The sequence below is a fragment of the Aquarana catesbeiana genome, linkage group LG05 (assembly GCF_042186555.1).
Source record: "Aquarana catesbeiana isolate 2022-GZ linkage group LG05, ASM4218655v1, whole genome shotgun sequence".
Lineage (NCBI taxonomy): Eukaryota > Metazoa > Chordata > Amphibia > Anura > Ranidae > Aquarana > Aquarana catesbeiana.
In genome coordinates, this window is record NC_133328.1 from 197646881 (window position 1) to 197663750 (window position 16870).

The 16870-nt window shown below is 41.1% G+C and overlaps 1 protein-coding gene across 1 annotated transcript in view; it reads left to right on the top strand.

Annotated features, from left to right (window-relative positions):
• BMPER (BMP binding endothelial regulator) overlaps window positions 1-16870 on the top strand; it is a 351352-nt gene that overhangs the window by 87793 nt on the left and 246689 nt on the right. Inside the window, exon 3 of the mRNA XM_073630479.1 lies at window positions 13468-13567. Within this exon, the coding sequence (XP_073486580.1) occupies window positions 13468-13567 (100 nt within the window). The remainder of the gene's footprint in view (window positions 1-13467; window positions 13568-16870) is intronic.

A 16870-nucleotide genomic window follows, 5' to 3' on the forward strand; every position in this document is an offset into this window, starting at 1 on the left:
CAAAAGGGGGCTGTTAAAAAAATAAAACTGGATATGGGCTTTAACTACTTTAACAATCATTACCAGGCAATTTTTTTAATTTTTAGTATGACTGAAAATTAATCAGCCATGCAACACTGTACCCAAATTAATTTGATATCATTTTTTGAGACAGATAGAACTTAGTATTTTTTTAAGTAAAATTCTGGTTTTTATATTTTACTGTAAAATAAAAAAGGGAACAAAAAAACTCTTCTGTTATAAAACATAGCAGGATAGTGAAAACACCCCAGTAATGGCCCCTTTTAGGAAAGTAAACACCCCATCTCACTTTTTGCCACGCTTTTTTGGAAATTAAGAAAAATGCTGGTATTGAGAGGGTTACATAGTTGGATGGTTCAATAAAGACACTATTTTCATCCAGTTCAACCTGAGTGTGTGTATGTTAGGGGTCAACCGATTATCGGTACGGCCGATTATGGCCAGTCGATATTCACTTTTTTTTGAAGCATCGGTATCGCTCACAAAATGTACCCGTCCCACCGGGAGACCCAAGCCACCAGCCAGCACGTCCTCCGGCTGGCCGAAGACCCGTCCAAAGCTGATCATTTATTTGGGTCTCTGATCTAGTAACCCGGAAGCGATGTCATGACATCACTTCCATGTTACTGCCATCCTAAAGGCGCCAGTTTTAAAAAAAAATAAAGTATTCAAACATGCCGATCTTGAAGTTTTGAATACTTTCAAGTGCAGAGGAGGGCCTTGGGGTCTTATAGACCCCAGATCCCTCCATAAGGAGTACCTGTCACTGCCTATTACTGGCACAAGGGATGTTTACATTCCTTGTGACAGCAATACAAATAGTAAAAGCATAGTAAAAATAAAAAGTTTAAATCTACAGAATATCGGCACCGGATATCGGCTATCGGCCTGAAAGGCAGCCGAAAAATCGCTATCTACCCTAAAAAAAGATATGGTCGATCGCTCGTGTGTATGTTTATGTTTAAACATGAGCTTGGTAATAGTACACTAGATACATTAATGTTAAGGTCATCATATGCAGAGGGAGAAGGAGGCTAAGGGATTAATATTTAGGTCACAGCAGAGACAAAGTAAATTAGGTGTATAGGAGGGGAAGTGGAGGAGAAAGGGTATAAATTCTTTCACTACAACGGATGCTACTGCAATGGCTGATTTGAAACAAATAAAATAATAATTTATTCATTAGTTCCTGATATTTCTCCTTCTGTTGTAGAGGCAAGAAAGGGTTCACACATGTAAATACTGCACTGTTTACATGATGTGATCACTGTGATTGGTCATAGGCTTGGATCAGCTATGCATACCGTGTCTGTTAAGGGAGATGTTCATTCATAGTGGCTCAGTGCACAGACATTTAACATGTGCGCTTGCTATCCAAGGGCTATTGCTGAAGTGACATTTATAAATGGCATCCAAAAAATAGATGTCTTACACTCTGCTGTTTTTTTTTTTACAATACGATAGAAGTAAGGTGGCTAATACCACCAGTGCCTTTACCCATTCATGGCAAATATGTTTTCTTTAACCGCTTGCCGCCCGGCCACAGTATGGGCAGGTAGGGTCATGTGCGCGTACGTCATCCTGTGTCTTCCTTATTGCGGCTACCAGTACCTGGTTGCTTTGAGTGGCCGGGGCAGCATGTGATCGCTATGCAATCACATGATCACAATGTCAACAAAGCTGCTATGCACGAATCTATCCATTATGCATATAGAGGGGGTGGCAAGGAGAGAGGAAGCGGCGCCCAAGTGCCCCTAATGGACGGGCCGCCACTGCATTAAGGTAAAAAAAAAACCTTCTGCCACTAGAACCACTTTAAACCCTCCTATCCTGTTTGATCTGTCATGGTGCTGCACATGTAATCAGTTATGGTTAATACTTTCTAGTCACTGTGTTCGGGTGTTGGGTCTTTTGGATGTACAAGCTTCTATCTCTGTGTATTGATGAGGTTGAAGGACACAGGGAAGCAATGTTTGTTAAAGATCCTTTTGAGTTATTCTGACACTTTGACATACACTGTACTGTCATTGCATAAGCTATATCTAACCAATAGAATGTGAATTTTTGCATCCTTTGCTGAACCAAATCCTAGTCCTCTGGGGATACGTTATTGAAACAAGCCTAAGTACCATTTAAATAATTACAGACTGAATATCAGAAGCAGAAGGCAGCATATGGGATCTTTGCCAGTGATAGACCTCTGCAATCACTAAAATAAGTCATTTTTCCTATGTAAAAATAATATGCAATTATTGTGCAATAATTTAACGTAATCTTTTATTTGGAATTTTTATGGTTCATTATACATAAAATATTTAATTTTGTCTTAAAAATACTATTAGTTTAATAATCAAAATCTGTTTACCTTCTGAATGCTTCTGAATATGACGTCAGCAAATGCTGCTGAAATGAGGAAAGCTCTGGATAATGGATATCCACATAACAATTTCCATATAAGTATCTGTCATGCTTTAACCTCTTGCAGAAATGTTCTGACAGGCCTGCTTTATCATTTCTGCTTTTTGTATTCTGAATTTGTTTCAGCTAAAAGTAAATCTGTCACGACGCCTAAGTACTTAAAGTGATATCAGAAGTAAAAATTCAGGACCCAGAGGTGCCTGCATATAGCCTTCTTAACCCTCCTGAGTTCCCTAAGAGAATTATGGGGGCCCTATATGCAAATATGCCTTTCTCTCATTTCTTTTTATAATGCAAATCATATCAGTATACCATACCAGTATAATATTTACTCCAAAGTAGATGCCTTACAGTTTATGTATTCATAATGAATATTAGATTGTAAGCTTCTCTTGGGGCTTCAACATATGTTAATGACTGAAAATCTGTTGTAAAGCAGTGAAGAGCAGTGTGTCATTCATAAAAAATAAAATATGTAATTTTCTGTGGACCACTGGACTTGTACAACATGGTTGTATCATGGTTGATTGGACAGTGTTCCATTTTAAAGCATCAAATAGCTAGGATACTTGTTTCTGTTTTATATTTAAGCACCTTTTTTTTTTCTTACCTGCAAGGCAAAGGAATAATGTTCTAGTGTGCATCGCATACTAGCACATTAGGTGAAACTTACCTCAAAACTAACGATGACATCGCTGGAGATGGCGTCCATCTTCACCCGGTCTTTCTTCCAGGTTTGCAGACTCAGGCTCTGTGACGGACCGGAGCCGCAATGATATCACTCCAGTGCATGTGCGCGGGAGCCACTGGTCACGGCACAGGGCTCTGAAAAAACGGCATGCACCAGTGATTCCAGCTGCATGTACAGTAAATATCTCCTAAACAGTGCATGTTTAGGAGATATTTACACTACCTATAGGTAAGCCTTATTATAGGCTTACCTATAGGTAAAACTAAAGATGGAAGTTTATTTCCACTTTAAGCCCGGGTTCACACTATACCAGGCTGCGGATCGCACAGGAGCGCTGTGCGTCCCTGTTCCCCATTTCAGGGACTAATCAGGGCCGATTCTATGCCTGAATTCGGCCCTGAAATGGAGCCAAAGACGCACAGCGTTTTTGTGCAGTGTGCTCCGCAGCCGCCCCGGAGATATGTGAACCGGCTCCATAGGGAAACCCACATCTAATTCGCATAGGTGTGAACCCGGGCTAAAGAATGAGGAAACTTTTAAACAAAGTTTCCCTCTCCTTTTACCTTTGTTCCTCTAAACATATGTAGCCCACTTACCCCCAGAAACTATTATTCTCACCTCAGGTGATGAAGCCGGCAAGGGAACATTGCCCTGGGCTTGGTGAATATAGAGCATTGAGGAGGGAGGGTGGGCTACATCTGCTTGGAGGGGGGAAAGGGTTTAAACAGTATTGGCTCCAAACATCCTCTTCTGAAGTCCCCCACCAGCACTCTAGGCTCCTTCCCTTCTCTGTGTGCCACCATAGGAAGCCACTTTATTATCAATTGTAACTAGAGTTGAATACTGTCTGTACTAACAAAGGGTTAAAGATGTAGGGGCTGGGCTTCTTGCATTATATATTAATGAGGACATACTTCGGACAGGCTTGCTCTAACATTGTTCAAAAAACCTTACAGTCAGCCATGACACCTCCTTCTGGGAAACACCTAAAAGGAAAGACATTTTGTATGTATGCTGTGGGAATTGGAACACATAGCAAACATATAGTGGGGCTTTTGCAAGTTTGACTGCAAAAGTGGGAATACACTTTACCTTAAAGCAAACCTGCCTAGAGAGTAATGCTGGTCCTTTTTTTAAATTGTTAACTGCATAGATGTCATGCATACCTGAATGCAAGTTGTCCATAGTCTCCTCTGAGCAGTCATAGAGGGGGAGTCTTTGCTCTTTGTGTGGAAGAATTGGTCACTTTGCAAAGGTCTGACATGCCCCCACTGAGCCAGACCTATAGCTGTACAGTTGGCAACCTGCTGATAGGAGGTCTCTTACTCTTACTCTTAGCTATTACTCATTAGGGGGGTGTGTTGGACCTCTACAGAGAAATCACAGAGAGTAAGGGTCCTACTCTATGACATGCTAGCAGGGCATAGGATTTTCTACTCAGGCTATGGCTGTATTTTTAACCTCTTCTTGCCCAGCCCCTGCATCCTTTTAACAGGGTTTTTACACCCAGAGGTGAGAAGGACTGCCTGATCACATGAGGCTGTCATACAGGGGCAGCTCGTCCAGTATGGGTGCCGGGGCGCTGCCTCCTCTCTCCATGCCACCCCTATATGCAGTGGATAGATTCATGCATAGCATGAATTTAACCATGGCCGCCGTGGCTGCCCCCTATTCATGCGCCCGGCCCCTTTTAGGGCACTGGGCAATGCATCCTCGGATGCCCGCCGATGCCCACCGCCTAGATGGGGGTTCGGTTGTTTGCCGCCCCCCCAAATAAAGAACCACCAGCCGCCACTGCTGTCATAGCAGTCACATGATTGGGAGCCAGTACCGCCAGCTCCCGATCACTACTGGACTGGAAGCTGTCTTCCACAGCTTGGTTACTGGTGGGAGTGCACTCTCAGTACAGAAACCCTGGCCATCCATGGATGCTGTACCCAAGCAAAAATGTTATCATTTTTTTTTTTTTTTTACACAAAGAGAGATTTCTTTTGGTGGTATTTAATCACTACTGGGTTCTTTATTTTTTGCTAAATAAACAAACATTTGGAAAAAAAACAAAAACTCTTTCATAGTTTGTTATAAAATTTTGCAAACAGGTAATTTTTCTCCTTCACTGATGTGCGCTGATGAGGTTGCACTGATGAGCACTGATAGGCTGCATTGATGGGCACTGATAGGCTGCACTGATGAGGCGGCACTGGTGGGCACTGATGAGGAAGCGCTGATGAGGCTGCACTGATAGGCCGCACCGATGGGCACTGATGGGTGGCACTGATGGGCACTGATAGGCGGCACTGATGGGTGGCACTGATGAGCACTGATAGGCGGCACTTATGGGTACTGATAGGCGGCACTGACGGGCACTGGTAGGCGGCACTAATGGGCACTGATAGGTGACATTGATAAGGAGGCACTAATGGGCACTGTTTGGTAGCACTGGTGGGCACTGTTTGGCAGCACTGGTGGGCCCTGTTGTGACTGCAATTATAATCAGGACACTGATAATCAGTGCCCTGATTATCAGTGTACATGGCCCTTTTACAGAAGCCGGTTATCGTCTCTCTTCTCCCGTGAGGAAAGTAATGCCGATAACCGGTTTCTGTTTACATCATAATCAGCTGTGATTGGACACAGCTGATAACGTGGAAAAGAGCTGCTGATTGGCTCTTTACCCAGATCTGTGGTAAGCCGTCACAGAAAGACCTCATATGACGGCCTCGCAGAACTGGCCGGTCCCACTGTAGCCGTCATTCGGCTATAGCGCGGTCGGTTAAAAAGGCGGGTAAAAGCACAGAAGAATCTAATATTTTAAATGCTAGCTTGCAATTATTTTCCATTCCATAAACATATTTATTTTTTCACTTGAAATGTGCCTCTAAACATCTTGGTAAATTTGACAACTTTAGAATAGTAATCTCCCTCACACAGCTTCCTCCCTTCTTACATGTCATGGCTTCATCCTCTTCTGGGAGTGTGTAATCAGTCTCTGTGCTGACCCAGCTCCTCCGCCCCTCCCCTCACCTTCCTACATAATCTTTCATGTAGCAACTGGAGAGGAGAAAAGGGCAATACTATAAAGTGTCACCAGAGTGACGGCTCTGACCCTGATGGAGCTGTTGATATCACATTGCAGATGGCGGTCCTCAACAGCAGTTTTTTGAATGTTTACACAAAGGAAGCTTTTACAAGTAAATAACATGCATAAAATACATGAAATGTGCTTATAATGTTATGATAAGATTGCTGTTGAAATAAATGGCCTAGCATCGGGTCTTTTTAATACAGTATGTTCAGGCTTAAAAATTAAAAATATACATGCAATAGAATAAATTAAAAAACAGCAACTATTTATTTTCAAAGGGTAATATTTTTGTTTATATAGTATGATTTACTTAGATCATCCTAAAAACTAAGTGACATGCTAATTGATAACCAAGTAATACAATTTTGTTGGACATAAAAGACTGTCAGATGTCTGTACATACAAAGTATCTTCTGGTTGTTAATGAATCGTACATTTCCTGAAATGAGCGGAACTTCATTTCCTTTTGCACAGTGAAAGAGGATTGACTTAGGCGGCTGAAATAATAAACTTTCACTATTCCCTAGTGGCATGTCACTGTTTGCACTTCTTTGCTGTTCTAATTTCATTCCTTAGTCATTTCTGCGTGTCACTTGTAAAAATGAATTACTGTGTCATGATAACAAAGCAGAGAACAGGCTGAGCAATGCAAATGCTGGTTGCTCCTAAGCTGTATTAATAAATGACAAGGTAGATTTCTTGTTCCTGCTTGTGAACGTCAAGAACGTGTTTGTATACCATGCTGCATTGTCTTAAATGACAAACAAAAAGCAACATCACTGTTATATTTACATGGGTATTTCCATTTTTTTTCTTTTTATAATTTATTAAGAAAAAGTAAAGGATTTCCTAGACAGAATCACAAAATAATTACAATGCTAACCAACATCAACACCTAGGATGCACTCCCACTGGAATCTGTTGAACTGAACTATGCTCAAGTTCATTTCTCAACACTCTCCTGTTGATCTGCACTCACAAGAAACTATAAGGAAGTATTCCAGGGCACACTAACATCACCCAGACCACAGCGATCCATTCTTCTGTACACAATCATCTATGGGGAGTTCTGTGCTCTGGCAGATTGAAGTGAACCGTACTGGACCACAAGTGAACTGTGCCTCTTCCAATTGGTCCTGGGCACAGTATGCTAAAAAGAGAAATATGGGAATGTTTTTTTTTTAATCATACTTCCCTAGGTGAATCCAACATTGGTCAGATGCTGCATCTGTCCCCCGCCGGCTTTAACACCATAACACCACCAATCGCAAGGTTCTAAGGGCTCCCTGAGCAGAAAGCTGGTGACTGTCAGTTACCGCTGTTTGCTCTGCTCCCCCCTTGTTCACTGGAGAGTTGGGCTGTGGAGGGGGCGGGAGCGGGCGGCTCAGGCTCTCAGTGGCTCGCTGAGAGGCTGAGCCGGGCACCGGTCCGGGCACGTGGATGGATCCCATTCGTATGGTTGGTACCTTTCCTGAGCCTGGATCGGCTCTGTGACGTCAGCCGACAGCAGGCAGAAAAGTAATAGAGGGTCTTCCAATGGCCTATAGTTGTAGTTTAAATGTCTATTACTGGGTAGGTGGGCAGCTATCCCTATATATATCTTTGGAATTTAAGTTTAACTCACGTATAAAAAAAAGACCCTTGCAGTGGGGCTAATTAAGTCTAGGAATAGAGGAATGAGTTTTAATATTTACCTTATTCCTTGCACCCCTGGTTGGCAGCACTCTGGGCTGTGGGCGTGTTCTCTGCATCCTCACATACAATGCAGGACTCTGGATCCTGCATTGTACTTGATGTGACCACTGACTGGAGTGCCTTAGAGAAAAGGCTTTGGAGGCATGGTGAGGAAAATAATGGGCATTACACCTTATTCCTCTACTCCTAGCCTTAACAAACATTTAATCCTTGCAATATGGGGCCTCACTGCAGGGTTTTTTTTTGTAATGCTTGGAGTGGGGCTTTAAATTTCAACATTGATTGGAGTGAGCCTTTACTGGGTAAAGAAAAACATGCAAAGTGGAGACCTTAGCATTTCTTACCAGAAAGTTTTTGATTGATAAATACATAGTGTTTTATTAAGGCAGCAATGAATAGGTCTGCCTTCAGGAGATCTGAATTTTTATATCGTAGTTTTCTTACTTTTTCGTGGCTTTTCATTAACCTAAGTTTAAAGTGAAAAATAATCTTTGTATATTAAGTTATTGGGTGTAAGTACAGGTCAGACAGCTATTAAACCCACTTATTTTTTCCCCTACTTTTGGAAAAAGTTCAGAAGTATTAAAATGGCTGTGACCTTATTATTGCTGTCTATTTCTTCATTAGGGAGACTTCTCTTAAAGGTAGAGTCAAACTCCACTATTTTGATTTTAGATTAATTTACCCCAAGGTGCCTTATGCCATAATGTGCTAGTATGCACCACATATTAGTACATTATGGCAGACTTGCCTGTCAAACTATGCTCTCCGGTGCTCCCCACTGTCATGGGAGCTTCTCCCGGTCTCTCTTCCTGGTTGGGTCTGTTTAGCTGCTTGAATGGCTGGGCCACAATGATGTCACTCCCTCACATGTACATGAGAATCACATCATCATGGCACAAAGGGGGTGGCTATAAATGTACGCTGAGCTGCGCATGAGCGGCTCAGTGTTTTTACCACTGAGAGGCAGGGAGAAGCATTTTTGACACAGGAGACTAATAGGGTTTCTTATATAATTAAAACCCTACCTGACAGCAGTTTTAATTTTTTGGGTTCAATTCCACTTTAACATCCGGTTTGGCGACCAGAACAAGTAGTATTTTAGGGAAGGGTGAAAAAAGAAAAAGGAAAGTGTTTTTTTTCTGGGTTTCTATTAGAAACATGGTAAAAATGTGTCTAAATGAATATGATACATTTAGAGCCGCTTCAATTTGTAACTGAGCATATAACAAAGTATTGTAATTTGTCAGAATCAAATAAAATGTAATGTAGTGTATAAATAGCATGTCTGGGGGATGCCTTGACCTGTCTGTGATGTGGCACCCATGTGCATATGCAACCTACTACAGCAAAACTGACCTTTTCAAAGAAAAATAAATGCTGTTTAAATTGCTGGTAAATTACAGCCTCCATTTCTGTCTGATTGTACACAAAGCGTCCAGGGTTTACCTTCATTTATACCAGACCCTTTCCAAGATGAGGGTCTGATATAGATGTTAAAGCGGGATTTCACAAAAAAGGTGTGGGGTTTCCCCCAGAAATATACTGTATATTAGCCTCTTTTCATTGATTGTCTAGTATGGATGTCAAGGGGAACCCCACGCAAAAAATATAAAGATAACATGTTAAATGTGAAAATCAGAGGTGTTCTGTCACATTAGCAACCATGTAAGGTCAGCAGGTTTGCTGTTGCTTTTAAAATCTAACATCTAAACAGTCTGTCCGATCTACAAATATTGTATTTATGCATATAAGCTCGGTTTTGTGTTGAAAATAGCTTTTAAATCTAAAACTCCGGTGAGTGTAACAAAATTTGTGTGGTTTTTTTTTTTTTTTTTTTGCTGATCCGAAAATGATCCGATCCGTGACTCTGATCCGAGGATCAATACGATCCGTGAGTTTTTTGATCCGTTGCACCCCTATGTAACGCTGCTACCAAGTATGATTTTTCTGTTCAATCGGAAGCTCAGCACATAACCGAATACCTCATTAGTTCAGTCTTTATACCAAACTTTGAACAGTTGAAATTTGAACTAAACATAAGTTTGGTCCGAACCTAAGGCTCATCCCTACTTGTAAGGCTGCTATCAAAACCAGAAGTTTTATATATATATATATATATATATATATATATATATATATATATACAGTATCTCACAAAAGTGTGTACAACTCCTCACATTTTTGTAAATATTTTATTATATCTTTTCATGTGACAACACTGAAGAAATGACACTTTGCTATAATGTAAAGTAGTGAGTGTACAGCTTGTATAACAGTGTAAATTTGCTTTCCCCTCAAAATAACTCAACACATAGCCATTAATGTCTAAACTGCTGGCAACAAAAGTGAGTACACCCCTAAGTGAAAATGTCCAAATTGAGACCAAAGTGTCAATATTTTGTGTGGCCACCATTATTTTCCAGCACTGCCTTAAACCTCTTAGGCATGGAGTTCACCAGAGCTTCACAGGTTGCCACTGGAGTCCTCTTCCACTCCTCCATGATGACATCACAGGGCTGGTGGATGTTAGAGACCTTGCGCTCCTCCACTTCTGTTTGAGGATGCCCCACAGATGCTCAATAGTGTTTTGATCTGGAGACATGCTTGGCCAGTTCATCACTTTTACCCTCAGCTTCTTTAGCAAGGCAGTGATCATCTTGGAGGTGTGTTTGCGGTCATTATCATGTTGGAATACTGTCCTGCGGCCCAGTCTCCGATGGGAGGGGATCATGCTCTGCTTCAGTATGTCACAGTACATGTTGGCATTCATGGTTCCCTCAATGAACTGTAGCTCCCCAGTGAAGGCAGCACTCATGCAACCCCAGACCACCACCCTCCTACCACCATGCTTGACTGTAGGCAAGACACACTTGTCTTTGCACTCGTCACCTGGCTTTAAAAATGATCTGTTTGTTGCACAGTTGCAGCAAGTTTGCATTGCATGACTCCAGATCAACTTTCTTTGCAAACATTCTGCAAGTCTGCTGCAAGTTTGGGTTCAGTTATGTTGTGCAATAGTCATTCCACCACAGGGGTCACTGTGGCTGAATTTTCTTGCTGTAGACCAGGGGTAGGCAACTTGGGGCCTTCCAGCTGTTGCAGAACTACAAGTCCCACCATGTCTCTGGGAGTAAATATAGTTCGAATGCCAGCCTTGAAATGCCTCATGGGAAATGTAGTTCGACAACAGCTGGAGGGCCCCAGGTTGCCTACCCCTGCTGTAGACTAACCCCTGCAACTTTGCTCTTGCTAGATACTTGCTACACAAATTTGCTACATGTTGGAAAAGTGTCAACAAGAGCTTGTGCTTCAAGTGCTCTGCAAGTGTTCAACTTACCAGTGAAAATGTGCAGCAAGTTAAAAGACTTACAATTTAACACTGCCACAAATTTGTAGCAAGTTATCCTTGCTATCTTGGTCAATCCCTGCCCACACACATACTAGAGCCAATTAATTTACCCGTATGCCTTTGAAAATGGAAGGAAACTAGAGTACCTGGAAGAAACCCATGTAAGCACAGGGAGAACAAGCAAACTCCATGCATATAGTGTCTTGACCATTATTTGCAGCAGGAGCCCCTGTGCTGTAAGGCAGAAGTAGGAGCTATGCTTTAATGTGTTCTGTCTGGTGCAGATACTACTAAACAAAAGAACAATCAAATCTGGAAAAGAAAAAGGAAAACTGATGTGCGCTATTTTGGAGGTATTTTATACAGGAAGAACACAATTTGAATCTGCAGGCGTTAAAGGGGTTGTAAACCTTTGTGTTTTTTCACCTTAATGCAAAACAGCTGGCATTGACCGGCCCCCCAGCCCCCCCGTTTTACTTACCTGAGCCCTGGAACTTGACCCGACGGGGACGTGCTGTCTCTCTGCTCGGAATTCTCGGCTCTTGATTGGATAGATTGATAGCAGCGCAGCCATTGGCTCCCGTTGCTGTCAATCAAATCCAATGATGCGGGCGCCGGGGGACGGGGCCGAGCCATACATTATGGATGCCGAATGATGGAATCAGGAGCGCGCCCGCAAGGTAACCCCCTCAGGAAAGCGCTTCTCCTAGGGGGTTATCTGATGTGGGGAGGAGCCGCGAGAGCTGCCCGGGAACCCCAGAAGAGCAGGTTCGGGGCAACCCTTACAATAACTTTAGGATGGGGTTATAGAGAAACTGGCTTCCACTCACGACATTCAGACAGGAAACATCTGAAACTTTACAAATAGTTCTGAAATAAGAATATCACTTTTAAATTTAAAGTATAACTAAAAGCAAAACTTTTTGTTTAGTTTTGGATAGCGTGGAGATGGATTAGAACACATGTCTGATTTTATTGCTGTCTGTTCTCCTGTTTCACCCTCTCTATTTGGCCTGTTTACCATTAGCATTGAAAGTGAAAGTAAAAAAAATCCCACATTTTGGGTTGTCCCCAGAAAAGTAAGAGGGGAAATCTTCCAATGGGGATGTTAGTTCTGGTGGCCTGGGGGTCCCCAAGGGATTCCCTTCATTTTCAGGGATTTCCTCTCACTTCCTGCTTTGGCTATGGGACAGGAAGTGGATGTAAATCTCCCCAATGGTGCACAGATGGCAAAAAATAAACCAATGGGCGTTATAACCTTCCCATACTCAATCCAAAATGAAAAAAAAGTTTGCCTATAGTTCTTCTTTAAGCCCTTCTGATTTTTAGCAGGAAAATAGTAGTCAAAACACACACCATCCCCAATGCAATTATACAAAATTGCTTTTGTATTTCAAATTAGAAATAATTGTTTTTAAAATACTGCAATCTAGTGATTTGCTCCATAGAGCTACCACTTTGAAATAAGAAAATGAGGTGTGACTTAGGACTGTATACTGTATGTGCCAGCATCCCTGTAGTTTATATCCTAAATACAATATATCAGTGGTATCCAAGAGTAATAAATAACATGTCAGTATCTCTGCTAAAAAAATAACATTTTTATTTATACATAGATAAAAACATTCATAAACATACTGGCTGTTACAATAGTAGTGTTTATCTCTTATAGGTATAACTTTGACAATCCAATGTTATCATATATTTGAAGGTGTTCATAAAGATGATGCTCAGCTCTCATAGATATAACTTTGACATTAAAGTTCAAGTGTCAGTCCAATGGTATCATATCTTTGAAAGTGTCCATAAAGTTTGGATGTGTTTATCGATGTATATATATCAAAACGGTAATATTTAATACTGTACCTAAAAAATCCAGGATACCCCTGATCTATTGTATTTTGGATACAAACACTGTGAAAAGCTAAAATGCCCTGATTCTGACTTGTGAAATACAACTGGATAGAGACCATGTAAATTAAACACATACCTGTAATAGACTGCAGGTACTGCTTATCAGATTTTACGGAGTTGGGATATAATTTGTTGGATTAATCAGTAAATCAGTTGTAATGAGCTATACTGAGATTCAGCTGATCAGAAGATACTCACATTTCAATGTTACATAAACTGTATAATGAGAAATATACAGTATATATAAAAACAAAGAAAACTTATGGCAAGTGTTTTTTCATGTCATTGTAGAACAAAGAAGTGACCTGCAAGAGGGAGAAGTGCCCGGTGGTGTCCAAGGATTGTGCTTTGGTTATCAAACAGAGAGGAGCTTGCTGTGAACGTTGTAAAGGTGCACATTTTTTTTTTTTTTTTACTGGTAGTCCCCACTGTCTTTATTATGATCTAACAATTGTTATATATTATATTACTTATCACAGAATTCAGCAAGACCAGTGATTTCTGCAGACTATCCATATATAGATAATAAAAATTATAATTTTTCTCAGCATTTAATAAAGATGTTTCCCTGTCATCCCAATCACACCTGGAGCCTCAACTCTTCAGTAACTCCACAGATGGCCCTATACCAAACCAATACTCCGTACAGTATGATAAATAGGATTGCATTATTTTTGTCACAGATATCCTTTAGACTGCCACCCTACAGAGCACTTGGCATGCTGCAGGGACATAACGTAAGCTCTTCTTTTTTTCCCTATTGACAATATAGGTTCTAATTTTTGTTTTTACAATTGCCTAATCTGAGTGAGCACATGCAAAAAATAAAATCCCCATTTTTGTCTAAAATGAAGGAATGTATTAAGCAAACGATCAGTGAATTGAAATGAACATGTTTTTTATGTAGATCTTAAAATCTGTTAGAAATAAATTTGGCTTAACACCCGAATGCCTCTGTGGACTATTAAAACAGTGTTAATTAGGGAGCTTACCACTTTTCAGCATTTTTATTTCAGTTATAATACTAATACATCAGGCTGTGAAAGCAGCAGCTCGGAGACTTATACAGACACATTTAATTGTGATGAAATAATGCAAGTCTCTTTGGCGTCATCTTTTGTTTTTGTGTTGGCCTGAATAGATCTGTCTCTAAGGATAAATTTATCAAAACTTCTATAAACCATTTGTGGCAGATGTTTCTTTGTACAGTTTATTTCACATGTCAAATGTAATTTTTAAATGTAAAAAGAAGAGAAAGGGAAGGGTAGCCTAGTAGCAAATATTCATAGATGAGGGTTATGATGTAGGATATTTTTAGCTTGTGGTTTAGTCTGCTTTGTGCTTATACAATGACGTATCTATACAATGCACATTAAGCTGGTTTCTAGTTCATACAATTTTATCTTCTGATCTTTAAGCTCATATGTAACTCTTTATTGCTTTGGCATTCATGGAATGAATATAACACAATGTACAATTTTTGGCTTTTCCTCAGGTATAACTAAGCATTAAAGTGGTTGTAAACTCTTAAAAAAAAAAACAACCTGCAAGACAAAGGCATAATGAGCTAGTATGCATCGCATACTAGCTCATTATTAAATACTTAACTTAGAACGAAGCTGTTGCAGCAGTCCCTGTATACCACTGTGACCGGCGACATGTCTCCCAGAGTTATTCCCGGTTTGTGGGCTCCAGCACTGTGATTGGCCAGACCCGAGATGATGTCACTCCCGTGCATCCGCGCAGGTGCCGCCGGCCACGGCACAGCTACTGAAGAAACGTCACGAGCGAGCCGCTTCTTCAGTGCGCAGATGCTGATGATGTCGGCACATGCGGATATAGTGAATATCTCCTAAACGGTGCAAGTTTAGGAGATATTCACTGTACCTACTGATAAGCCTTATTATAGGCTTACCTGTAGGTAAAAGTGGTAGTAAAGGGTTTACAACCACTTTAGGTAGAGTGTGAGGATACCTAAAGCTCAGCTACAGGCAGATAACTATATAGAGAGTTGAAATACAGTATATCAACAGGAGTTTAGCGTTAGGAGGCCATTTCCCCTCGGTCATAGTAGTTAATTATTCCTTTAGTTTGGGATGTTTCTGATGACCTTGAAGCTGTGAGCAAGGAACAGAAATGGAAGGTACCAATGTACATAACAGTCAAGACATCAAGAGCGTGATGACATCATTATACTAGCTCCAATTATATCACCTTGTGACCTGGCCCACGGATATCAGTATTCTTCTAGACACACAAATATTTCATATTTTGATATTCTGATATATTTTAACAATGAAAACCTGGTAATCTCTTAGGAACCTTTAATTAAATAATTTGGTTAGAATTTTGGTTTGTATTTTTCTCTGCTGTCCTGTTTCCAGTATTTTGTAAGGCTGTTGTGCTGCCTGATTTTTCTTTTAAGTGCTTGTGGGTTAGGGCAGAAAACACACAGATTCCGAGTAACAGTCTATTGTAGAACAGCTCGGCAAGAGCAACAGGCCCAGCGGGGTACACACCCTGCTGGAGCCACTTACAACTGAGACAATGGTAGAACCACAAGATGCAGAATGGACGATGCCGACAGCATTTGCAATGGAGGAGCAGAATGCAGCTTGGCCGGTCCACAGCCAAAAGAGAAGGCTTCCTGCAAGTCGTAGTCCCTGCACTGTCCTTACTCCGCTGCAATATTTTCCTACCTCTAGTACTGTCCCTGACAGATGAGATTCCTTTCCCTACGCTATCCATTCACAAAAAGCACGGCAAGCCCGGGAGCCAGGGTCGTAAATAGACTCTATCTTACCCAAGATGGCTGCCAGAGTCACTTGGCCAACAGATAGTTGCCTCCCTGTGACTGAGGAAATCATAGGGGAACCAAGTTTCTCTCAACTTCCTCCCAGACCTGCATTGCAGCTGCGGTTGAGCACCACCTGCAGTGGAGAATAAAGACTGTACTTGCGTACGTGCTCAATTTTCTGTTTATCCAATTTTCAAATTTGTGAAAAACCTAGTTTTCTAACGTTCAGTGCTACTTACTGATATCATTTTAAGCACACCTCTCCTTTCTGATAATTTTCCAAACTAGGGATAACAATTAGTAATATAAATTCAAAGCACCCTGAAAAAGCTAAATTTCCGGGGGGTCTTACAAAGAAAATTTTAGCACTTCCCTGTAATAACACCAGCTGGCCCACCACTTTTGCCTCCCATGCCTTCCCATTGGCTCATCACTATGATGTCTGGTTTTACTATGTAGTAGGGCAGTAGGAATTTAACTGCAGGGAATTGTTAGAATTTGTATTTTAGGTCTCTCTGAGCTTTGGGGCTCTTGCCGCATCCAAGAGGTTTTTTTTTTTTTTTTTTTTTTTTACTGTAGCCAGCTTGCAATGTTAGCAAAATAAACAGACTTGCTTAAAGGGTCAATACATCAAAAAGTAATATTTTAGAGACTCTAACACATAAAGCCCAACTCTGGGAAAAGTAAAAATCCTTGCTGCAGGATGCTGACAGGTATGAAGTGCGGACACCCAGTACCTTCTGGGTAGTGTCAGAGCTTGCCTCTCCCTCACAGGCCTATTGGTCTATTTCTTTGATGGGCTGCCTCACTACCAAATAAGAATATGCAGGATGTAGGAAGGTGAAAGGAAGCTTTAGAAACATTAGAAACATTAGGACGTACCTGTCAGAACAGCAT